The sequence below is a fragment of the Galeopterus variegatus genome, unplaced genomic scaffold, assembly GCF_000696425.1.
Source record: "Galeopterus variegatus unplaced genomic scaffold, G_variegatus-3.0.2 Scaffold5601, whole genome shotgun sequence".
NCBI classification, from domain to species: Eukaryota; Metazoa; Chordata; class Mammalia; order Dermoptera; family Cynocephalidae; genus Galeopterus; species Galeopterus variegatus.
In genome coordinates this window covers 124,871-151,427 of record NW_007731712.1, presented here as the reverse complement: position 1 = coordinate 151,427, position 26,557 = coordinate 124,871, and the positions used below count along the sequence as shown (strand labels likewise).

Sequence of the window (26,557 nt, the reverse complement as noted above, 5' to 3'; positions counted from 1 at the left end):
GTGTTAGCTGAGTTTTCAGTCAAAGTGAATTCTGCTACCAGTTCTCTAAGAAGTGCATTGAAAGATCCTAAGAAAGAGAACTTTGTATTAGATTAAAGAAGTAATTTTTATGAAAATTACAATCATTCCCCACAAAGAACAGCAACATGTTCAAAAGGGATAAAATAATGAAGTGCCTATTCCCTTTTTAAAAATCTATATTAAATATTTTAATGTTGATTTTAATATACAGTCATGGTACTTTTTTATTACTATATTATGCCTTTTAGCCCTAATTATTTAAAGTAACCAAAAAAACTCAAATAGAGGAAAGATCCTTTAAATATAATAAATGTGACATGATCATTATTTGTTATTCATTGCCCAGTAATGTACAAACACTGAAACAGAGCATACCAAAATTCTTAGGCATGGCTGTACTGCAGAGAAATCAATGGTTTATTTTTAATTAATATTTTATATAATATTTGATTTCTGCATAGAACATTACTATTCTCCCTCCAGATTCCTAAATTATTGGCTATATTAAAATATATATAGGGCTGGCCCGGTGGCACACTCGGTAGAGTGCGGCGCTTGGAAGTGCGGCAGCGCTCCCGCTGAGGGTTCAGATCCCATACAGAGACCGGTCAGCTCACTGGTTGACCGCGGTGCGGGCGCGACACTGAGGGTTGCGATCCCGTTGCCGGTCGCGGTACAGGCGCAACACCAAGGGTTGCGATCCCGTTACCGGTCATGAAAAAAGACAAAAAAAGGAAAAAAAAAAAAAAAAGCCATTATTTGTTATTCATTGCCCAGTAATGTACAAACACTGAAACAGAGCATACCAAAATTCTTAGGCATGGTTGTACTGCAGAGAAATCAATGGTTTATTTTTAGTTAATATTTTATATAATATTTGATTTCTGCATAGAACATTACTATTCTCCCTCCAGATTCCTAAATTATTGGCTATATTAAAATATATATAGGGCTGGCCCGGTGGCGCACTCGGTAGAGTGCGGCGCTTGGGAGTGCGGCAGCGCTCCCGCTGAGGGTTCAGATCCCATACAGAGACCGGTCAGCTCACTGGTTGACCGCGGTGCGGGTGCGACACTGAGGGTTGCGATCCCGTTGCCGGTCGCGGTACAGGCGCAACACCAAGGGTTGCGATCCCATTACTGGTCATGAAAAAAGACAAAAAAAGGAAAAAAATAATATATATATATATATATATATATATAAAGCAGTTTAAGACAGCAATTAAAACCATAGGCTTTGAAAATAAACCAGCTGGGTTTGAATCCAAGCTCTGCCACTTATCTCTAAGACTCAGGCAAGTTACTTCACCTCTCTATCAGAGATTGCTCATCTGTAAAATAGAGCTAATTACCTCATAAGTTGGGTTAGAGTCAAAGGAGTTAATACATGTGAAAGGGTTTAGAATGGGACCTGGATCACAGTGAGTACTCAACAAGTGTCAGCTATGTATGAGGCAAAGTAAAATGGTGGTCTTCCTTTGTATAGGGAGTCAGTGGGAGAGCCTTGGTCAGATCTCTATTAATACTATGAAGAACTGGAAAGGCATATTGAAGAATTTTTATCAGAAACTGCAAAGTTTAGGGCCAGCCCCGTGGCTCACTCGGCAGAGTGCGGTGCTGATAGCACGGAGGCCACGGGTTCGGATCCTATATAGGGATGGCCGGTGCGGTGCGCTCACTGGCTGAGTGTGGTGCAGACAACACCAAGCCAAGGATTGCAATCCCCTTACCAGTCAAAAAAAAAAAAAGAAACTGCAAATTTTATTTACCTTCATAAGTTTTTGGAGGCAACAAAGCCAAGATATCATAAAGTCTTAAGCGGACCATTGCAGCACTAGCTTTCAGATGAGCTCCGTGGGCTTTAATTACAGATGGAATGCTAAAATGTTAAAAGTATAGTTGATATCAGCTTGCTAGAATAAGTATTACCTATAAACATTATTTTAGCAATGAATTAATATGTCAAAGTACACTGATAACTATTACATTTTCGTTTTAGTTTATTTTGTGATCTTCACTGTTAATAACAAGAATACCTTAAGATACAATTGTATTTCAATCCACATCATTACTATAATTTTTAAAGTCACATTACAAAAATAAAGTTTTATAGGTTCCCCATATGACTCTAGAAGGAAGTATAAAATACGACTGAGAATTATATAAATAAATTAATTAAAATATGAAATAAGATGTTAGCTTGTCGTAATTGTTTACTTACTGTGACATCATAGTCATGGCACATTCAATAGGAGTCATCAATTTTCTAATCACATCTTCAGTTAGGAGCTCAGGACAATGTGCAACAAAACTCCTCATGGCTAGATAAATAGTTTAAAAGGACAGATTTGGAGCAGCTTTTGTGAACATGAATAAGTTTATAAAATTATAAGGTTCTGAAACCAGGTCAAACCAAAAGAAAAACAAGCAACAAATACAGAGAAAAATCATTAGGGAAGGACAGAAGAAGGGTGAACAGCAGAAATGTAGAGATGGAAGATATTTGTTAGGGAGATTTCTGTGAGTGGGAATTCAAAGAACTATAACCCCACAGGAATTCAGATGACTACAAAGAAAGCAATCTTAAGACAGAACCAGAAGTGATGGAATATCACTCTGGCCCTTTAGCAATAGAGCAAAGTCTAAAACGTCTCCCCTCAGTTTTGTGAGATGGTTTTGTGGGAGTAAAACTGACACCTTGCCCTGCTGCCCTGCTGGTTAAACGTGTCTCTCTCTCTCAGTGTGGAAAAAGAAGCATTTTTCACCCTGAGATAAGCCAAAAAAGAGCAGGGACGCCCAATATAATTCTGGTTCCTGAATTAAACAAAACTTCAACCTTTCTTGTAAGTTGCTGACTCCTGGACAAAAACAACTGTACCCATAATTTTTGTAATGCTGAAGTCTGAAAAATACATCAATGTGTGCAGATTTGATAATAATGTGAAAAAATAGCTATTTTTCCATTGCGAAAAGAGTAACTGTAAATTCAATAACCGAGTTTTTTTTTCCCTTAAAAACCAGTCGGGTTTTTTTACGTGGTGACTCAGTGCTTCTGTGACAGGTAAAGACTGCAACAACCGGGAATGAGAGTACTGGGTTCTAGCCACTAACTCTAACCACTTTCTCAGAGTCTCAGCTTCATTTTGATTACAAAATAAGCAAACTGGAGTCAATTATTTATAAGGTTTCTTTCTAAATCTAAAAGTCCACAAATTTACCATTACATATTAAAAAAAACTGAAACAGCAATTTTCCTTCACTTTACAAATATTTTAGTGATATAATAACATTCTGAAAGTGCAATCCTTTCCATTCTTACCACATAAAGCTCCAGCACGACCTTCCAAAGTTACTTGCCAGGTAAAGGAATCGCCCCGGGCCTTCTCGGCCTCCAATTCCTTTAAAGAACGTGGGAAAACATTTCGCCACAATAACAACATCTTGGGCAGATGGTAACGAACGACAGATGGTCCTAACCAAGAAAATGAGAATGCAAAACCATATCTGTATATAACATATATTACAAATGGAAGTCGAATGGGCCCAAACAAGCTTTAACAATCTTTGTCATTTCATCCTATTTTTGTTTCTAAAATTAACATTATTCTCAAAATGTTTTTTATCCAGTGAGTAAAATATATACATAATAAAGAATAATAAAATTCGCTTTAAAAGTATCAATATTTTAAGCATTCAAACATAAAACAAATACACAAAAAGGCAATTTTAAAAAATTACCCAACTATATTCAGAATGTGGATTACATATTATCAACAATAAAATATATCTGGGACACATTCTGTGAGTTCTTTTCCATAAATATACGACAGTAGTTCAAAACATTCATAGAAAGATTTGGATTATCTTTTAATTCTATTTTTCCACAAACTTTCTGAAGTACCCTCATATATATACATAAACATATACACCCACTCCCACATGCATACATATATATATTTGCCTCTATTTTGGGTGTAATTTAGTTTCATGAATGAGCAGTATCTTCAGAACTAGGAACCTATAGTTATATGGCTAAGGAATTCATTTAAGATACCACTTAAAATACTTAACATAAACTTCTGGAAAAAGAGTTACCACTTTTTATTTTCTTTAGAAAAGAAAACTAGGTCAAAATATTATTTCCAAAAGATACATGCTTAGAACAGTGAATGACTTAGTAACACACACACACACATACATACACACACACACACACACACACACACACACACACATACTTTTTATAGTAGCAGTTAAACATGTGAACTAAAAAATGGACATACCTTATCACAATGTTAACACTGTATGTATTTCTTCCCTATAGACAATGATAAACTTTGCCTGTATCTCAGACTTGTCATAGCACTTAGGAAAGTGAAGCCCAAAAGATCAGCACCAACAATTTAAACATGACTATATCACTCTGCTGAAATCACATTGCTGGTGTTCACTTAGGGAATGGAATTTTGCTCCCCATATTCTTATCTCTTTTGATTAACACTAAGCTAATTGAGTAGACAATGACTATTTTGATAGTAAAAGAGAAACTTTACTAAAAACGTTCTCATTAAATATTCTTAAGCAGAAATTACCAAAAAAAGAATCTACTACCAAAAGACGGGCAAAACATCTTTACCATTTTACAAACACATTCAAAGTCTAGAATATAAAGTTTAATACTTTTAAATTAAATTTGCCTTATAGTCTACTGACAGTTACAGAGAGTAAAACAAAATCCTACTCAAGTATAATTATACCTAAAGTCATAAGTGCTCCAAGCAAAAGCCATCCAGCTTGGGTGCGCTGTAAAGACAGCCTGCTATTTTGGGCAGCAGTTCGTAAAAGATCTTCAGCAATACTAACTACCATCTGCAAGAGAAGTTTAGAATTGGATTTTAATTTAAACAAGTTAAAAAGTCAAATAAGAAAACAGACAACTAGTACACTTTATTGAAAATGAAGTTATCCTTTTGTGTTACTGTTGCTGTTAACAGGTTTTCAAAGAGGCAAAGTCAAGACCTACTCAGTCTTGATTACACTGACAACTCTGAGGAGACCCAGAACAGCATAGTAGTTAAGAAGAGTAAGCTCTAAAGCCAGACTGCCTGGGTTCATATCCCAACTCTGCCACTTACGAGCTTTCTGACCCGGGACATCTTAACCTCCCCACCTTAGTTACCTCACTGGTAAAAATATGAATAATAGGAGTGCCTACCTTACTCTTGGGAAGATTAAAGAAGTTAATACAGCATGTGTGCTGCCACTTTGTCATTTAATCATGGGCTGTTTACTTCCCATTTTTCTATGTTGTTTCTCTCTAAGCTCCATAAGATTAGCTTAATGGCAGATACATAATAGGAGTTCAACCAATCTTTGTATATAGGGTAATAGTACCAATAATAATAGCCTTTTAAAGTGTTACATGAGCTAACACTATTCTGAGTGTTTTACTGTATTAATATCAAAAGGGAAAGCTATTATAGACTGAATAGTACTGAAAAGATTTCATGAGAGATGGAATTTGAATTGGGCCTCCACACAAATAGATTTCAGTTTGGTACAGGTGAACAGAAGTGGGGACAAGGCCCCACTGGGGTCCTGAGACATGGAGCTGGGGGAAGCTAAACCTGGCCACAACTAGGCAAGCTGCCGCCGCCACCCCAAGGGCTTCACCAGGGTCCTGAGGTATGGAGCCAGGAGAAGCTGAACCCAGCCACAACCAGTTAAAGAACTTGCCGAAAACACCATCTCCATGCGGGTAGCCCACCATAAGCCATCGCAATTGCCATGGCTGCTGCAAAAGCAGCTAGTCTCTATAGCAGCAGTCACAGCCACCGTGCAGATGGCACAACAGACTCTCAACTGCATGGACACAAGGAGAGGCACCAGTGGAGACCAAAAAAAAGAGGTCCTCTCTCTCCACAAAGCACACTCCAGACTAATAGAAGCAGCATCTGATTTACGATAACAGGCAAGGACTTGATCACACCTGTCTCAGTACTGAACAGATCACCTAGGCCATAAACCAACAGAGGAACATTTAATCTATCAGATGGAGAGAAATAATCTACGATTATTAGAGGGGGAAGCAGATGGAGAAAGGGAAGGAGAAGGTTGGAGGGAGAGGGGGAAGGGGAGAAATTAGAAAAGGGGTATAAAGAATAAGTATGATTTGGGGCCGAGCCCATGGTGCACTCGGGAGAGTGCGGTGCTGGGAGCACAGCAGCGCTCCTGCCGCGGGTTCGGATCCTATATAGGGATGGCCGGTGTGCTCACTGGCTGAGCGCTGTGCTGAGCACGGTGCGGCCATCTCACAAAAAGACCAAAAAAAAAAAAAGAATAAGTATGATTTGTAATAATGAATATGCTAATAAACAATAAATTTTTAAAAAGCAGGCATACAAAATTCTAATGTAAGAGGTTTGCATGAGTAAAGGCATGAAGACTGAAAAAGGCATGAGAAGAAAGCAAGGTGACTGGTCTGAGTAGAGCAGTGGTAAATTGGAATGAATGAGCAGAATAAAGGCAAATTATGAAGTAGGAGTTTACCAGACAGAGATTACATTTTATTCTCTGAGTACTGAGTAGTCCCTAAGGGCCTCTGACCAAATGTAAAATATGAAAGTGGTATGAGGAAAATGGAAGAAAAAGACTTAAAAAGAATAATCAATGAGGAAGCAATCATATGACAATGGAAGCCTAGATTCAAGTAGTAGCTATGGAACTCTTAAGAATGGATGGAACTGAGCCTAATGTGCCAGAAAACATAAGAACTTAAAAATCTAGCCATGATATGCCCATGTAAAATTGCAAATAATACTTATATAAACACTTAAGACTCCTGAGAAGAAAATCATGATAATACAGTAGAAAGAAAAGGGAAAAAATTTAACTGATTTGTTAAAACCATTCGATTTTTCTTAAGTATTATCAAAATGATAAATATGGCAACAGCATATTCTCCTGGCATCTTTGAATACAGCAATGTGAATTTTTATTTCTAAAGGCTATTAAAACCATTCGATTTTTCTTAAGTATTATCAAAATGATAAATATTGCAACAGCATATTCTCCTGGCATCTTTGAATACAGCAATGTGAATTTTTATTTCTAAAGGCTAAAAGAAAATCTCTGATTTTTAAATAATTACTCTAAGGGGTTTTTTTGCCTCCTAAATAAATTATAACATGATACTATAACCAGATAAAACCTATTATTTCTATATCGGAATTAAATATCAAATTTTAATTAGGGTCTATTAACCTGGTATTAGCAGGACACTATATTTTATATTACCATAGTAAACCTGTTGTCATTTGATCACCCAGTTTCAACATTAAATACAGCTGTGTTCCAATAAAGACTAAAGCTCATGTGATAGCATTCACAATTCCAGGATCTCTGTCATACCTTTCCCTTGGCATGAGGAATGCCCAAAGGACACTGATGAACTCCACCTAACAAAGCAGCCATTGCAAAACTGTATCCACTAACAGCTTCTGGTGAAGTCTTTAAGTTGTTGAGCCGTTCAGCACACCTGTCTAGAAATGGTGTCAACTGGAAAGGCAATGCCACTGCCACACAACGCAAACACCATGCAGCAGCAAGTCGAGCAGCCATACTTGGATGAAGAAGCACTGAAGTCACAATCTCCAGAAGTCCTAAAAAAGAAATACTCAGAAAATTACTCTTTAATGATGTCAAACAATTTCTGAAACCAAAAGACTATGTATACCACAATAATTAAAATCATAATCACATGACTTCACACACAGTTTCCCAATTTTGTCAAAAAACAGATATTACTCATAAACAGAAGAATACTTTAAAGGAACACTTTTCACAAAAAACATAGTACAATTACATCCAAAAACATGTAAGTGTTGATGTACAATTAAATGAAACTCTTCAACAAATTTTAGCCAATTATTAGAAACAACTATTTTTGATTTATGACTGGTTTTGAAATATCTCCAAACCTTTATTTTACCATTTAATTCAATATTCTCTCTCATAGCGAATCTTAAATAAAATCTAATGATCTAAACTGCTATGTATGATGATAAACAATTAATCAGGAGTTAAACATCAATCACACCTAGGACTTTGAAAAAGACTGAAAAAATATTCCAATAAGTACTGAATGTCAAACCTATAGATGCTTCCTGAATCAGAGGGGAGGCAGTGGCATTGAGGCTCTGCACCAGGCTCCCGAGCTCCTGGAGGGCACAGACCATAACATGCTGGCTTGCTGCGATGTCTGCTGCACCAGATTTGTTTTCACCACTAGTATCATTCACTACTGCTTCTGGAAGCACAAAATCATGTCTTTGAATTGTGATGTATTTTTTTTAGTTTACACAATTTATGTTTTTAGTCACACCAGTTGATTCCTGAGTGTTAAAAACTCTATTTAGATACTTCTCAGTGGAAAACTTGCATAAATAAATGCTGAATTAACTTTAAAACTATTTAATGACTATGACATTGCTAAAATAAATACTGAGGTATCTATTTGACTGCTTCCAGGAGTACAACTTAATTTCAGAGCAACAGTAATCCATACTACACAAAAGCACAGACTCTGGAGAAATACTTGTGTTCAAATCCCAACTCCATGTATCATGTTAGCGATGTGATATTGGGCAAGATACTCAACTTTTCTGTCTCAAGTTCCTCATCTGTTAAAGGGCTTACGTGCCTATCTCAAAGGGTACTGTGATGATTAAGTCAATGCATATAAAGAATTTAACACAATGCTGCCCCCAATACACATTCAATAAATGTCAGCAATTATTATTGTTACTTGATTATTATTATTCCTATTTCAAGTGCTCCAATATATTGGAGGCATCATTGTCAAATTACTGACCAGAAAGGAGATCTATAAGGAAACTTTTGAACTTCTTACTGGAATGTTCCTCAAAGTTCCCATTAGCTTTGCTGCCCCTTCCCCACACCTTTTAAATTCAAATAGTATTGAAATATATTTGGGCCGGCCCCGTGGCTCACTTGGGAGAGTGCGGCGCTGGTAGTGCCGAAGCCGCGGGTTTGGATCCTATATAGAGGAATAGTCGGTGCACTCACTGGCTGAGTGTGGTGCAGACCACACTATGCCGAAGGTTGCGATCCCCTTACCAGTCAAAAAAAAAAAGAATTGAAATGTATTTAACATGAGGAAACTAAACATCCTCTGGCCCATAAATTCCTGACATACATCACTGTATTGAATTCTGCTTTTAGGATTTTTGAAATCAAATAGCTAATCTATGACCTTGAGATTAATACCTTTTAAATGACAGTAAAACTTTCTTACTTCATGCATTCATGCATTCATTGCGAATTTATAGACTATAAAAATATATAATACAGAATATAATAGATTAATAAATTACATACTGCAATTAAATACCGCTTTTTTTATTAGATATTTTTGGATTTGGAAATGTATGAACTCTATCTTTTGAATACTAACCTAAAAACTCTCTGAAGACAGGTGCTACCTTATCTGGCTTGCTATTTTACTCTCACCATCTGGCAGTGTTTCTGGCTCTCAATTATTTCTTCAATGATTCAATTTACAAATATTTTTCAAGTTCTGAACTTAGGAGAGAGAACTATTTTTGCATATTTAAAGAACAATACCTCATTAATTTAAACACCCTTAACTCATGATTCATAATTTTCAGTTAGTCCTATGCATTTAAAAAATGGTTTGCTAAGTAAGCTATTATAAACAACAAAAACCACAGCTATTTACAAATTTATTTATTTATTTTTATTTTTTTTTTTGTCTTTTGTCTTTTTTCCGTGTCCGGCAACGGATCGCAACCCTCAGTGTTGCTCCCGTACCGGACCGGGGACTGGCAACGGGATTGCAACCCTTGGCGCCGCTCCTGCACCTCGCTCAGCCAGTGAGCGGGAACCGGTCTGCATGTGGGATCCGAACCCTCGGGCGGGAGAGCCGCCGCGCTTCCCAAGCGGTGCACTTATCCAGTGCGCCACCGGGCCGGCCCTTACAAATTTATTTTTATTAATTTTATAAAATATTTAATATATATTCTCTAAAAATAGATTACTTATCACAACTATTCATTAAATCCTGATTTCTAAAGGTCTCTTATTGGGCAATATAATATGCCTGATTAAAGTTAATGTATATTTCTGGGCCAGCCCATGGCTCACTTGGGAAAGTGTGGTGCTGATAACACCAAGGCCACAGGTTCAGATCCCTATATAGGGATGGGTGGTTAGCTCACTTGGGAGAGCATGGTGCTGACAACACTAAGTTAAGGGTTTAGATCCCATTACCGGTCATCTTAAATTTAAATAAATAAATACATAAATAAATAATAGTGATAAGACTAACCAGTCTTGCAAAATATATATTTTGTCTTGCTTTAGTCCCCTAATTGGATTACAAACTCCATGAGGGCAGAAAGTTTATCACACTCATTATTTAAACCCTGAATTACTGCTCTGTAAATCTCAGATATTTAGTAACTATTGGTCGAACTAAAATATTTATAAAATTGACACTTCTTAGAAAAGGATTTCTTGTAATTATGAATTACTAAGGTTTCACAGTATATCCTATAGGGGCTAATAACCATCTATGTAATTGTTCTTCTTTATTTCTTCAAATTAAGCCCATTGAGGAAGGTTAAAAAGGCAACAAAAATATGTTTATAAAAACAACAGACTCTTAGAAGAAAAAGCACACTACATTATTCCTTGAAGATAGCACCTAATGTGCTGCTGCAGACCAGGAGAGTTATAAAATCTAGAAATAAAACAGAAAACCTAATCTTAAAAATATGCTACCCAATCTTTAAAAACTCTATTTTGGGCCGGCCTGTGGCTCACTCGGGAGAGTGCGGTGCTGATAATACCAAGGCCGCGGGTTCGGATCCCATATAGGGATGGCCGGTTAGACAACACCAAGTCAAGGGTTAAGATCCCCTTACTGGTCATCTTTTAAAAAAAAATAAAAATAAAAAAATAAAATAAAAACTCTATTTCACTGTAATCATACGTTGTTTAAATATCAAATAAGAATTCACAATAAAAATGACTATGAAAACAGTCCAGAAAAATATAAACTAATCGGATACATTACTATTTATTAAGAATAATAACAAAGAACTTAATGACTAAGGTAATCAACAATACCCATTAAGATACCAATCCTTACCTACTGCTTTCATTTGTTTTCCAATAGCTTGGCATATTTCTTTGGCAGCTGCAATCTGGGCTTTTTCACCTAGCAAACTGCCAACCGTGGCTCTTAGGATAAAGGAGACACATCGTCTCGAGTACACAGCCTCCACATGTGTTTGTGTTGCCCGAGGATGGGAAACCAGATCAAGTACATGGGACAAGAATGTAGCAAAGCTACGCTCCAACCACTGGCCACCCAATGTTGTTACAAAAACAACATATGCCTATAAATAGATTAAGATATGACTTCAGATAAATGTATGTAAATGAACAGAAATTACAGAAAAAGCAACTACAGAAATAACTGATGACAGCATGTAAAACAAATTACATTTGAGATTAAAATAGAGAAAATTTAAATTTGAGATCTTTTTAGTACTTCTAGCATAGGCATTATCAGTGAAGTATCTTTAACTAAAAACAGTTCTTAACGTAATAGCTTTATGAAGAACATAAAGAGAGTGGTAAGGGAAGAAAAGAAAGATTCACTTTTGATCAAGAAGGTTACAGGAATAAGAAAATCTTAACATCCTAAATTAATACTGACTTAGAGCTACAAAACATTTGCTTATAACTTTCTCTGTAGATAAAAATGGGTTACTTCTGGGCCGGCCCGGTGGCGCACTGCTACAGTGCGCCGCTTGGGAGTGCGGCAGCGCTCCCGCCGAGGGTTCGGATCCCACATACAGACCGGTTCCCGCTCACTAGCTGAGCGAGGTGCGGGTGCAGCACTGAGGGTTGCGATCCTGTTGCCGGTCCCCGTCCAGTACGGGCGTGACACTGAGGATTGCGATCCATTGCCGGACACAAAAAAAGACAAAAAGGAAAAAAAAAAAATGGGTTACTTCTAGTTTACACTTGTTTCAGGGGACAAGATACAACTGTGGTGATTTTGACTGAGATCATAATTTTGACTATGATCACCATTTCACTTTATTAGGTATTAATTAGTAGATCATTAACCATAACTTCTTATTTTGTGTTAATTATGATTTTGAAATTGTAATTCCAAGTCAGAGTTGATCTCATAATTACACTGGTGATTAGTTATTGATAATATATTCAATCAAAGCAATAACCAACATTTTTATCTATAGGATCACTGGAGAATGTTAAAATCTAAATGCCTCAAGCTATCTGAATAGTTTCAATTAAAATTGAATTATTTTATATCTGATTTTCTGCCAAGTAAAATTTGGAAATTTTTTTTAGATATTTGTATAAATATAGTGGAGAAAGGCTAATTTATACATCATTAAGGATCTACCTTTCCAAATAAGCATATAATTTGATATTTGAATATAATTCATTCATTTGGTGAAAGAAATGTTTTGAAAGAAAGCAAGTAATACTTAAAATCTCTGTGTGTGCTGTTACCCAGTAACACTCTTTCATGAAATTCTCCGAACGACATGAACAGAATTTGTTTATACACATTTGTTTTTACAAACCTGTGTAACTCCAACTCTCACTTCACGATTAACAGACCCTCCAACTTTTAACATTTCTCCACCACTCTTTAAGAAACCTGACCCTCCACGTAAAAATCCTGTGGCCATGAGTTCTAAGACTTCATCCAGTGTTGCTCGCTTCACATTTTGACGCATCACTTTCAGGAAGAAAAGTAAAAGTATAAGCAAATATATTTCTGAAGTATATTTTTTTGCTATTAATTAAATCATATTTCTAATATTCTAGCTTTAAAATCCAAGTAATTATTTTTAAAGATATTTTACTGCAATGGAGATAGAATCATTTGGTTTTCTTATAAGAAATTTTCTTAAAATTTACAATGTAATTGTAAACCTAAATTAAATTTTGAAGCAAAAAATGCTAACAAAAATGGAAGAAACTAGACTATAAAAGCAATTCAATAAGCCTATGCCAATAGTCTAATAATGATGATAAACATAATACATGTAACACAACAAGGTCAAAGCACACCCACAGCAGATCCTGCTTACTGATCACAGCTCCCCTTTCTCAACTGAGGTAGACACAAGGAAACTTTCTCAACACAGTGCTTTCTATATACAGCAGTTACCAATGAATTCAAATGTCACTGGGAGTGCAACTGACTTGCATTCCTCATATAAAGCTTCATATTTTATAAAGTCTTTTCACATATAGTTGCCTCTGATTCTGCTTACAATAATGGTCAGGAATAACCAAAAATCATACTGTGGCGTAAGTGGGGGTCTACCCATCAGAGATTAAAAATAAGAAATTAGCACATAAAGTGCCAGATTCCAATGCCTTAAGCTTACATAAAACCATTTCATAAATTTTACTGGCTTATATGTCCAGCATCATTGCTTGATATTATCTTTTACATTACCATCACAAAAAGTATCTTAAATATATCAAGAAAAATGCCATCTGTGTTCTTGCATTTTCTGAAAAAGTAGACAAAGATACCTAACAATTTAAATCCTTTAAGGTAACCTGCCTATATGTAATAACTAACTTAGATGGAAGCATTCCATAAAGCTTCAAACATCTGCTATAGTCTAAATTGGGGGTTGGCAAACAATACCTGTTGCCTGTTTTGGCATCAGTGCTGTAGCCATAACTGTTCCTAAGAGTTTGGACACTGCCACTCGTACCCCATAATTTGAGTTTTCCAAAGCCTTAAAGCAGAGAGTGGCTATATTTTCCAGTTCAGCAGTCCACATGAATACAGCTTCATTCTGTAGTTCTAGTAGACACTAGAATTAAAAACAAAAAACAAAAAGGAAATTACATCCTAGAACTTCTGCTTCCAGAGAAAGAGTAATAAGAACCAGATTCATTCTGTCTCCTGAAATAACTAAAAAACTGAACAAAATATATGAAACAACAGTTTTCAAGACACTGGACATCAAGCAATGAAGGATAGTTATCTTCAAGAGATGAGAAACAAACAAGGTGAACCCAATAATTGTCTCAGCTTACTGCCCTGAGAGAGTTTCCAGTACTTAGGGAGAAACATGTAACACTAAACCCCTACATTAGAAAAGAAGAATCTCAAATCAGTAACCCCAGCCTCCACCTTAGGAAACCATATGGAGAGAAAATTTAACAGAAAGTAAGGAGAAAAAGGAAATAATAAAGACAAGAAAGGAAATCAGCAGCAACCTAGATAAACTCATAGAAAATTATGTTAATAAGGCAGGCACAGAAAGAGAAATGCTGCATGTGCTCACTTATAAGTGGAAGCAGAAAAAAAAAATTAAAAAAAAATTTTTTTACAAAAGAGGGAAAGACAGATACATCAATCACAATAATTTGTTGTACTTTCAAGGGGAGAGTGAGCAGCTGGGGTCACTGGAGGTGGGAAGGGGAGGGGATTAGCAAGAAATTGGCAAAGGGCCACAAAAAATTATTACATTGTATAATGATAAACATATGAAGTAAAAAAAAAAAAAGAAATTAATGAAATAGAAAACTGAAAAATAATAATAAAAGCAAATTCTGCTTCTTTGAGAAGTCTAATAAATTTGATAAATCTCTAGCCGGACCGATCAGGAAAACAAAGCAAAAAGACACAAACTACCAAAATTAGAAATGAGAGACACCAAATCACTACAGATTCAACATACTTTAAAATGATAAAGAGAATATATGAACAACTTTATGCTAATAAATTTGACAACTGAGATGAAACAGACAATGTGCTCAAGAAGAAACAGATAATCCGAATAGCCCAGTATCTATTTTAAAAATTAGTTTGTAATTCAAAATCTTCCTCCCCAAAAAGCTCTAGCCCTAGACAACTGCACTAGTGAATTCAACCAAATGTTTAAGTAAGAAATAATACCACTCCTATACAACCTGAATCAAAACCCCAGCATGCTATTTTTGTAGACATTGATAAGCTAATTCTAAAGTTCATATGAAAATACAAAGGACTTAGAATAGACAAAACAATTCTGAAAAAGAACAAAGTTGGAGGGCTAACACTACCTGATTTCCTGACTTAGTATAAAGGTACAGTAATCAAGAAAAATGTTGTTTAAAAAAAAAAGAAAGAAAGAAAAGGGTTGTTGACATCAAGATAGACAAACAGATCAAGGGAACAGAATACAGAGTCCAAAAATAGACCTATACATACATGGACAATCAATTTTCAACAAAGGTATAAAGGCAATTTAGTGAAGAAAAGACAGGCTTTTCAACATACTGCTGAAACAAGTGGATAAGTGGATATATATATTAAAAAAAAAAACAAAACTGTTATCTAAAATGGATCATGTATCTAAGTATAAAACTATAAAACTTCTAGAAAGAAACATGGGAGTAACTCTGAGTTAGAAAAATTTTCTTAGATACAACACCAAAAGCACAATCCACATAAAAAAAATTGATAAATTGGACTTTGACAAAATTAAAAACTTCTTTTCTTAAAAAGGCCCCATTTAGATTATGAAAAGACAGGCCAAAGATGAGAGAAAATATTTGCAAATCATATATTCAACAAAGGAATATATAAAGAATCTATAAAGCACTCTCAAAACTCAATAATGAAAAAACAAACAACCCAATAAAAACAATAAGTAAAAGATGTGAATAAACCATTCCTCAATGAATATATGGATGGTAGATAAGCATCTGAAAATATGCCATTAGTCATCAGGGAAATGCAATTTAAAGCCACAATGATCCTTATACTGGTCAGCCACCTAAAAAAAGAAAAGAGTGCTCATTTCAGCAGCACAGATACTAAAGCCACAATGACATACTGTATGTATTTATTAGAATGGCTAAAATTAAAAAGACTCTCAGTAACAAATGCTGGTGTAGATGGAAGAAGTGCAATTCTCATACATTGCCAGTAGAAATTAAAATGTTCTAAGTACTTTGGAAAACAGTATGGCAGTTTTGTAAAATGTTAAACATAAATCTACCATAATACTCAGCCATTCCACCTCTAGGTATTTACTCAAGTGAAATAAAAGCATATGCCCATAAAACTTCTAGAAGAAAACATAGGGGAAACACTTCAGGACATAGGACTGGGCAAAGATTTTATGAGTAATACTTCTGAAGCACAGGGAAGAAATGCAAAAATTAACAAATGGGATTATGTCAAACTAAAAAGCTTCTGCACAATAAAGAAAACAATCAACAGAGTGTAAAGATAATCTGAAGAATGGTAGAAAATATCTGCAAACCATGCATCCAACAAGAGATTAATATCCAGAATACACAAAGAACTCAAACAACTCAATAGTAAAAAAACAAATAATTCTATTAAAAAATGGGCAAAAGAACTGAAAAGGCATTTTTCAAAAGAAAACATACAAATGGCAAACAGGTATATGGAAAAAATGCTAACATCGCTAATCATCAGAGAAATGCAAATCAAAACCACAATGAGATATCATCTGACTCCAGTTAGAATGGGACATAGGATTGGGCAAAGATTTTATGAATAATACTTATCAAAGAGAAAAAATAACATATGCTGGTGAGGATGCAAAGAAAGGGGAACTTGTACACTGTTGGTGGGAATGTAAATTAGTACAGCCATTATGGAAAACAGTATGGACATTTCCCAAACAACAACAGATAGAACTAACATATGATCCAGCAATCCTACTACTGGGTATATATCTAAATGAATGGAAATCAACAAGTTGAAGGGATAACTGCACTCCCATGTTTATCATGGCTCTATTCACAATAGCCAAGAGTTGGAACCAACCTAAATGTCCTTCAATGGATGACTGGATAAAGTTGACACAATGGAACTACTTAGTCATAAAAAACAATGAAATTCTACCATTTGAAGCAACATGGATGAGCTTGGAGAAAATTATGTTAAGTGAAATAAGCCAGGCACAGAAAGACAAATACCACATGTTCTCTCTCATATGTGGAAGCTAAAAAAGTTCATCTCATAGAAGTAGAGAGTAGAATAGTGGTTACTACATAGTAGTAAGGGGAGGGGAGAGGTGGTGATGGGGAAAGGATGGTCAGTAGATAAAAAATTGTAGAGAGAAGGGAAGAATAAAATCTAGTGTTCTATAGCAATGTAAGGAGGCTGCAGTCAAAACAAAGTACTGTGTATGTTTAAACAGCTAGTCAAGATGATGTTGAATGTTCCCAACACAACCTGACAAATGTTTGAGGTGATGGATATACTAAGCATCCTAATAAGATCATTGCACACAGTACGAATGTACCCAAGTGTCATACTGTACTCCATAAATACATACAATTATTAGGGGTCAATTAAGAAATTAAATTAAAAAAAAAAAAAGAAAGAAAGCACATGCCCATGCAAAAACTTGTCCACAGATACTCACAAACCGTTTTTTGTAATAGTCAAAACTGGAAACAACTCAAGTGTTTATAACAGCTGAAAGAACAAATGAATGTGGTATATCCATATAATAAAATACTGTGCAGCAATAAAAAGGGATGAACTATTGACACATGTAACAACATAGATAAATCTCAAAACAATTATGCTGAGTGAAGGAAGCCAAAACACATACAAACAAAAGTACATACCACATAATTCCATTTACATAGAATGCTAGAAAATGAAACTAATTCATGGGAATAAAAAACATGCTGTCATAATTTAAAACTTTAAAAGAAAAAAATTATCGACTGTTTAAGAGCAAGCAGGATAAGGAGCAGCATAACAAATTGGTTGAGTACTAACCTTCGCGACTGCACATCGAACAGCCATCGACCTGTCAGTCAAGAGAGACCTGGCATTCTTATAAATATCACGATGAGAGGAAGCTGCCGCACCACCAAGTCCATTTAGAACTTTCTGTAGACTCATTAAGATTTCACTTCGCCCTTGAGACTAGACATGTACATAAAGAAAGACTTTAAAATTATATTGTAAAATAAATTCCATATTTAAAGAGGAACATATCAAAACACAAAAGTTCCCAAGAACCTAATGGTCTTACCTACAAATTATAAACAATAAGTAACAAAAAATAAAATAAAATTAAGTATTTAAGAAAGGATCTGAAAGGTAAGAATAATTATTAACTTTCATTAAATAATATCTTTCTGAGAAATTAGGTTACAATGTTTCCATGACATGTTGAAGTACAATACAATGACAACATAAAGATAGATTCAAAAGCTTCAATATCATATCTCAAGTGTCCAAACTTTCAGAATGTAAAAAATTAAGTAAAAAGTAGTTAAGAAAAAACTTAAACCATCCAAAAGGGAAAAAAAAAACATGTAACACATTTAAAAAACTTGTTGCAGAGATACAGCAAACTCTCATCTTGTGACTAACTCAAACTCCTGTTTCTATACTCACATCGTGCTTACTCTTATTTCTAATAGTACACTTATCTTGGTAAGTATAATAATACTTATCCTCTTATATAGATATAGGTAGATAGAGCTCTTCCATTAGATTATAAGCTTTTGAGGTCAGGGTCCACGTCTTATTTATCTTCGTATGCCTATTGCCTGACAAATAATACATCCTCAATTCTTATTTAATGAATGAATAGACAAATAGTTCCCAGAAGAGGCATCACCCAAGAACTCTTTAGGTTCCCTAGATGAAGGAATTGGACTGTAAGAGTCTTGGGCTTTGACTGTTTATAGTTATTCCTAAATTGAAAAGGAATTCATAAAGATAATGCCAAACTGACATGACAGAAAAGAACTATTTTTACTTATTATTAGCTGTCATGGGTTTAATTGTGTCCCCCAAAAGATATGTTCAAATCCTAAGCCCTATCACCTGTGAATGTGACTTTATTTGGAAATAGGGCCTTTGCAGATGAAACTGAATAAAGATGAGGTCATACTGGACTAGGATGGTCCCTAATCCAATGACTGGTATCTGGAGAAGAATCTGGATGCAGAACACAGGGGCAGAGGGAGAAGGCCATGTGACAAAGGAGGCAGAAGAGTGGAGAAATGCGTCTACAAGCCAAGAAAGGCCAAGGATTTCCAGCAACCACTAAAAGATAGAAAGGAAAAGAATTCTTCCTTAGAGCCTTCAGAGAATACATGGCCCTGCCAACACTTGATTTCAGACTTCCAGCCTCCAGGACTGTGAGACAATACATTTCTGTTGTTTTAACACACCATGTGGTAATTTTTTATGGCAGTCATAGGAAATGAATACATTAGCTATGGCACAAAAATAAAATGTCAATTCAAAAATATCCATAGGGCTGAATAAAAAATAATAGGTGAAACTTCTTTGTCAGGGAAAGGCATTCTTACTCTTCCCCCCAAATATGAGGTAATGAACATTAAAAGAAGCAGCAAGGGGCCGGCCTGGTGGCGCACTGGAGAGTGCGCTGCTTGGGAGTGTGGCGGCGCTCCCGCCGAGGGTTCGGATCCCATGTGGAGACTGGTTCCCGCTCACTGGCTGAGCGGGATGCGGGCACAACACCGAGGGTTGCGATCCTGTTGCCGGTCCCCGGTACGGGCGCAACACCAAGGGTTGCGATCCCGTTACCAGTCAGTAAAAAAGAGACAAAAAGGGAAAAAAAAAAAAAAAAAAAAAAAAAAAGGAGCAGCAAGTAATAATTTGAAATTACCTCTTTGCTAAGCAATTTGAGTACCAGAGTGACAGAAAAAACAAAACTATTTTTAACTGACATCTAACTTGTCACAAGCAAAACATTCAAATAGTATTTGTCGTAAACTTACCTCTGCACTTTTCAGAGATTTCAAAAGATTATTTACTGTTTCTGGAAATGCACTGCCCAGCATTCTCCCCATTTTTTCATAAAATGCTCCAACACAAGCCACTGCAGCCCTGTAAGAAGTGGTATTTTCACTGGTCATTGTTCAGGATGATACAATTTCATTATATGTTTCTCATTTTCAGAAATCACTTTGTCTGACACTTTTGGCTATAATTCTTAATTAATTTTCAATTTTCAAAAACACCTTATTCTTTATAATTACGACAAATATCAGTTACTAAAATTGTATTCATTAGGAATACAAAAGAATAAATACATATATACATAATAAATCGTATCCATCCTTTTATGAAGGTTTTCCAAGTTATATTAATCCACAATGATCCCTCTCTCCTCTCATTATACGTAACCCTTAATGTCAATAACTCATTTCGACAAAATTATATTGTTTACTGTGTTTTGATTTCACCATTTTATATGTCTCCATCTCATCCTGCCAATGGAAAAGTGATCTCCAGAAACAAAGAATATATCTTGTGCATTTGTACTGATTACAGTGCCTGCCTCTTAATTTACAAATAATACTACACTATTATTTGTAAACCTGTAAAATTTAATCTAAATTGCTTTAATGGAACACTAGACTATGTAGAAGAAAAAAAGTAACAGCAACACATCTCTTCGGGAGTAAGAAAACAATCCCACCATTACTAATGTTAATAGTAAATAAGTGAACAGCTGTGAGTTTAGCTTAGAGGCAGGAGTAGGATACAATGGTTAAGAGAATGAGCTTTGGATTCTGGCAGACCTGTGCCTAAATCCTAGAACATGCCGCCTAATAGCTATGTGACCTGAACAAGTTACTCTACAGCTGACAGAATTTAAATTTAGCTCACAATCATACACCTAATAAATAGTAGAAATAAGGAATCAATCTTTACCTCTTTGACTCCAAATCTCATGCCTTTCTTCCATACCATACGGATTGATAATAAAGTTAAAAATGACTGAGGTCACATGCCAGAATATATTAGGGAATTCCTAAACAAAACCCATGAATCTGCCAGAAATACACATGAATAATATATAACATGTAATAAATTCTACTTAACCAGAACTACAAACTTTGTGCATTTGCTTAGTGGAGAACTAAGTCATCAAAGTATTAACATAGCTTCAAACTCCAAAATAAACTAGAAGGCACTAGCACTCTCTAATCTCTAAAACTTTTGAGATCTACATCTATCCCAAATACCACAAAGTCTAATCACAATATATCTAGGCAGTTGAAAAAAGACCTAAAAATCAGTGTCCAGGTTCAGTATATTTCTCTGTTTCTATTACACTGGCCCCTTGAATGTTGGTGTTCTAGAGTTGTATCCTTGGCCATCTTCTCTTCTCAAGCAATATACTCTTCCTAGGTAACTCTATTCATAGGATTTTGCCTACTCCCAAATCTCCATTCTCTACTCATCAAAACTACATTCCCAACTCAGATCGCTGAAATCCAGACCAGGATTTCCAACAGCCTACTATATATACACTATCACTTGGATATTCCCACTTGTACTCAAAATCAGCATGCTCAAAATCGAACTCATTATCTTCCCCTCACAGCTTGTTCCTCCCTCCTCTAATGTGTATCTTTTGAAAAGCACTACACAAGGTATAAGTAATCACTTGGATATTCCCACTTGTACTCAAAATCAGCATGCTCAAAATCGAACTCATTATCTTCTCCTCACAGCTTGTTCCTCCCTCCTCTAATGTGTATCTTTTGAAAAGCACTACACAAGGTATAAGTAAGCACTTTTGTTTCCAATTTGAAATTTCCTTTACCTAGAAAGTAAGCTAGCAAACTACAGCCAGAGGCCCAACATCCAGGTTGCCACATATTTTTGTAAACAAAATTTAACTGGAACACAGACATGTTTGTTCATTTATGTACTTTCTATGGCAGAGGTGAGCAGTTGCTAGAGAGATGTATAGTCTACAAAACCAAAAATATTTACTATCTGATCCCTTCCAGAGTTTGCTGACCCCCAATCTATCACATTCATCTTTTCTCCTCCCATCTTAACCCCTTACCTGACTAATTTCTTTGTATCCTATGATGGTTGATCATCTTTGGCTGTTGTTCCTTTGAGAAGCCTTCCTTGACACTGTTCTCCCCCACACCATACTAAGTTCATTTACACAGCACTCTTCACTGTCCTATAACTGTTAATTTTCTTATTTGACTCATTCATAGGATGCATACCTATAGCTGTTACCCTCAATACTTGCTTTGAAAACATCTGCCCTTGATGCAAACCACAGATATGGGCTAGAAGCGGGGTTAAGCCCTTAATCTAGGGGTCAGCAAACTTGCAGGCAAAATGATTTCAGTCATAGCCACTGAACTCTGCCATTACAGTGTGAAAGCAGCTACTTCCTAAATGAACATACATATCTGTATTCCAATAAAACTTCAAAACAGGCAGCAGACTGGATTTGGCCCTGAGCTATAGTTTGCATATTTTTGCCTCAATTCCACAATCTAGAAACTCTTTACTTTTCTATTTCAACAAGAATATTATTTCCATCCAAACTTACCAAAAGACCCCTGTGCAAATGTCTGAAACCATACCAGTTCTCTCTAGTGTACTGAAAGTCTTAGTGGCAATACATATGTAGAAGTAGAGTCCCTTCCCCAGATCTACTTAAAGCTTTTATTGCCAGCAACATGCCTCAAGTTCCATCCACCTGGCAGTCTTTATGGTCAATAGTCCCTTACTAAATTACCCTGGAACAACAAATAAAACTTCAAGGGTCCCTGTCAAAGTAAGTACTTACAATTTTGTTGGTAAGTAGGCTGCAGTGTCATCTTTATTTCTGATGATGTCATTACATTTATCAAGTGTTTGAAAAACCGTAAAAGTATCCCCAATACTATAAAGTGCTGCAAGATTTTTAGCTAACAATTTTCGCGTAGGTGGTCCAGGTGAACTACTTATTAATCCAGTTAATTGTTCAACAAGTTTTTTCTGTTTTTCTTTTACATCAGTCTGTTATAAAAAAAAAATAAAGAACATCATTGTTTTTTTATTACACATATTTTTGTTACCTTTTAATCAGAATTAAAAATACTTAACACTAAGGCACTCCAATAACTCAAATCTATATTACATTAAACACAGAATCATAAATGAAAATTTTCAAGATAAGGAAAAGTTCAGTAAGAAATGAACCATTCTTCCCTAGATTAAATATTCTCTATCATTCTGCTCTAATACCAAAAAGTTAGCTTCCAAAAAAAGTGACTACTTTGATCCAAAAAGTTTCCAGGCAGACTTACTAAGAAATAAACCAATAGTCAAAGGATATGAAATACTGGGTGTATGGACAATTGATATCTTAAAAATCCAGACAGGTTTCCCCTATAAAAGCAAAGTCAGTGGTTATAAAGCTACAGGTCAGTGAAGAAAACCAAAAGAAACTGTGAAGAGCCCCAAGCAACAGAAAAAATAAATATCCAGATCTACCCATAATGAATTCAATACCTAGAATCTGTTCATTCACTCAAGAAATACTTTTTGTGTGCTTATTGTATGTCATGCACTACTTGGGCAACAGGGTGCAACAGTGAACAAAACAAAGTCCCTGCCTTCATGAAGTTTACATTCTGGTGGAGAGGGAAAAGAGTTTACCAAATAAATGAATGAAGAGTCTAAGTGCTTACTGTTTTATATAGATTAGTTAGAAAAGGCCTCTCTGAAAAGAAGTGAGGAGGTGAGTTATGCATACACCTGGGGGAGGAACATTCCAGGAAGAGGGAACAAGAAGTGCAAAGGCCTTGAGGCTGAAGCATGCTTCAGACAGCAAGGCCAGTTTGGCTAGAGCATAATACAAGAAAGTAGTAGGAGATGGAAGTCAGAAAGGTAGAAGGGACCAGATCATGTAGTATCTTATACACCACTGTAAGAACTCTGTATTATATTCTGAGTAAGAGTTTGAAGCAGAGGAGGGTCATAATCTAAATGTTTTAACAGGTTTGCTCTGACTGCTGAGCTGAGAATAGTCTATAAGGTACACGGATGGAAGAATCATGAGCAATTAGGAAGCAGCTGCAATAAGCCACATGAGAGATGATGGTGGTAACAACGAACATGATGACAAGTAAATGAATTCTGGATATATCTGTGACTAAAACCACAGGATTTGCTGATGAATGTGATGTGAACTTTGAGAAAAAGAAAGAAGTCAAGAATGACTCTAAGGTTTTTGGCCTGAGCATCTAGAAGGATGAAACGGTCATTTCCTGAGATGGAGAACACTGGGGAAAGAGCAGGATTAGGAAGGGAAATCAAGAATTTTGCTTGGATATGTTAACTCTGAGATGCCATTTAGATGAGAAAGAGGTGGAGTAAGCAGTTGGATATCTGGGAGTCATAATTATATACATGGTAGTAAAAACCATAAGATTAGATTATATTGCTGAAGGAATAAGTATAGGTAGAAAAATAAATAAATAAAAATGTCCATGACTGAGGAAGAGCCAACGAAAGTGAATCAGAAGGAGTAACTAGTGAAGAAGAAGAGGAACTAAAAGCAAATGGTGTCTTGGGAAGCCACAAACAGGATGAACATAACACAAAGTATGCAAAGTAATAATAACAATCTATTTAATTTGGGTGAAAGGTATACAGATATTCATATTATTATGCTTCCTAACTTAGATATATTTTATATACTCTTGTATTTATCAATTTCACAACAAAATAAAAAATGTTTTAAGAGGATCAGCTATGTGAAAAGATGGGGATGGATCAAATAAGAAAGAAGTGATGGCTGGACAAGAGCTGTTTCAGCGGTGGAGAGGCAACAAATGCCTAATTAGAGGGGATTTAAGAGCAAATAGAAACTTCTACTTAAAGATTACAAGTGATTCCATGTATTAACTGCTTCTCTAAAAACTCCATTAAAACCATACTACAGGACAACCAAAAAAATGCACAAATCTAGAAGGGTCAAGAAAATAGGAAAAGAACCAAAACAAACTTTGGAAGCCAAGTATTCCCAATAGGAAAAGCTGAGGAGAGACCCAACTTACAACACAGAATCCCCTAAGAGCTCAAGTTTGTTTGGGGCTGTAGTTGCTTCTGGTGGTGGGAGTAAAGTTGAACCTAGAAATGGAGGAAATAGTTGAGAGTCTGCTTAAAAATCTGTAAGACTCCTATATCTCTCTCCTACATTCTAGAAGAAGGCTGGAGGCTTATTTTCTGGAAAAAATAAAATATTACATCTCTGGACTAGAGGAGCCAAGGCACAGCTGTGGGCTGGGAAAACTGCACTGAAAACAAGGGGTTAAGTGAAAGTTCACATAGTAAATGTTGAAGCTCCAGTCTTCTCCCCCAAGTCTTAGAACCTAGGCAGCTAGCAATATACCCTTCTGATACTAGAGTAGAAAAAGTCTCTTCTGGGAAACAACCAGCCTAAAGAAACCTGAGATACTAAGGTCAGGAACCCGGCTAGCCTACAGTGAAGTCCAGTTAACAAAATTCACCGTACCCATAAAACTTTTTACTACTCTCTCTTAAATTTGAACAGACAACCAAAAATCATCAGACATTTGAAGTAAGTATCTGATTTTAAAGACAGAAAATAAAACATACGGACAATAAAAAGCAACTTAAATCAAAGAGACTATACAAGAAGAAAACAGAAAAAATAAAATAAAAACCTATTAACGCCTCAGAGAGATAAGTGAAGATACTCGGATTGTTAGCCCTGTCAGACCACTTCCAGTTAGTGATGATGAATTTAAAGTGATACCAATCACGTGATCATGTTTTTCTCCAGTCACATTGAGCTGCACTTGAAGTAGGCAATGAACTGCACTTAAATGAGGTTTGGGTTTTGCCACAGAATAGGAAAAGGATAGACTAGAAATTCTCATTACTGTAATATTCTAAATTCCATAAGTGACCCACAGCCTTCCCAAAACATGTGTGTTTTCTCACAAATCATGAATAAACTCTTTATGTTAATCCAATTGGGAAAAAAAGCAATACCATACCTTGTTGGCAGCAACTAATACTTTATCAAGAAATCGCAACCATTCAAAGATAAAAACTGGTCTCTTTGCTTCGGTGATTTGAGCCAAAGCTTCTTCATTTAGCAATAAACTGTGGGCTAACTCCATTGCTGAAGTTTTAAGTTCACACCTTAAAGTAACAGATTAAAAAATACTCGTAAGGATTTTTAATGTTAAAAGTATAGCTTTACTTCTCATTTCATTTGCGGAAAAACATAACTGGAGGCGAAATCCTGAGAACCTATTTTTAAAGGACAAAGGTACAAACGACAACAAATAAAACTGTGCCTAGTGAGAAAGAATGAATAACGAAGTGAAAGGAATATTAAAATAAATATGCCCCAGAAGGCATTATTCCAGAAGAAATATGCCTAGCAAGACGTATGTCATTACCCCATTCTATAAATAAGAAAACTGAAGCAGCAGGATCAAACACCACGGCCGGGCCTGACCACCCACCCTTCTTTTTCTCCCGCCCACCGAGGGGTGTATAGCACCTTTACCCATCCCCCTCTGCACCTGGCCCCGGAGGACGTCAAAACATCCCAGCACAAAGATCTCAAACTGCATGTCTCCAAGACTCTTCTGAATGGGGATGGGAT

At 35.8% G+C, this 26,557-nt stretch overlaps 1 protein-coding gene across 1 annotated transcript; it reads right to left on the bottom strand.

Moving 5' to 3' along the window:
- Positions 1–4: 4 nt before the first annotated feature.
- On the bottom strand, positions 5–26,557 carry LOC103605128 (HEAT repeat-containing protein 5B-like; the record flags this gene model as incomplete). The annotated part of the gene is made up of 15 exons (XM_008589712.1): positions 26,475–26,557; positions 25,938–26,085; positions 22,715–22,926; positions 19,881–19,989; positions 17,896–18,045; positions 13,777–13,948; positions 12,692–12,849; positions 11,215–11,464; positions 8,173–8,328; positions 7,431–7,681; positions 4,778–4,889; positions 3,340–3,492; positions 2,242–2,341; positions 1,790–1,899; positions 5–67 (listed from the first exon to the last, which is right to left on the bottom strand). Coding segments are annotated over exons 2-15 (2,122 nt in total), but the record flags the coding sequence as incomplete, so codon positions are not given.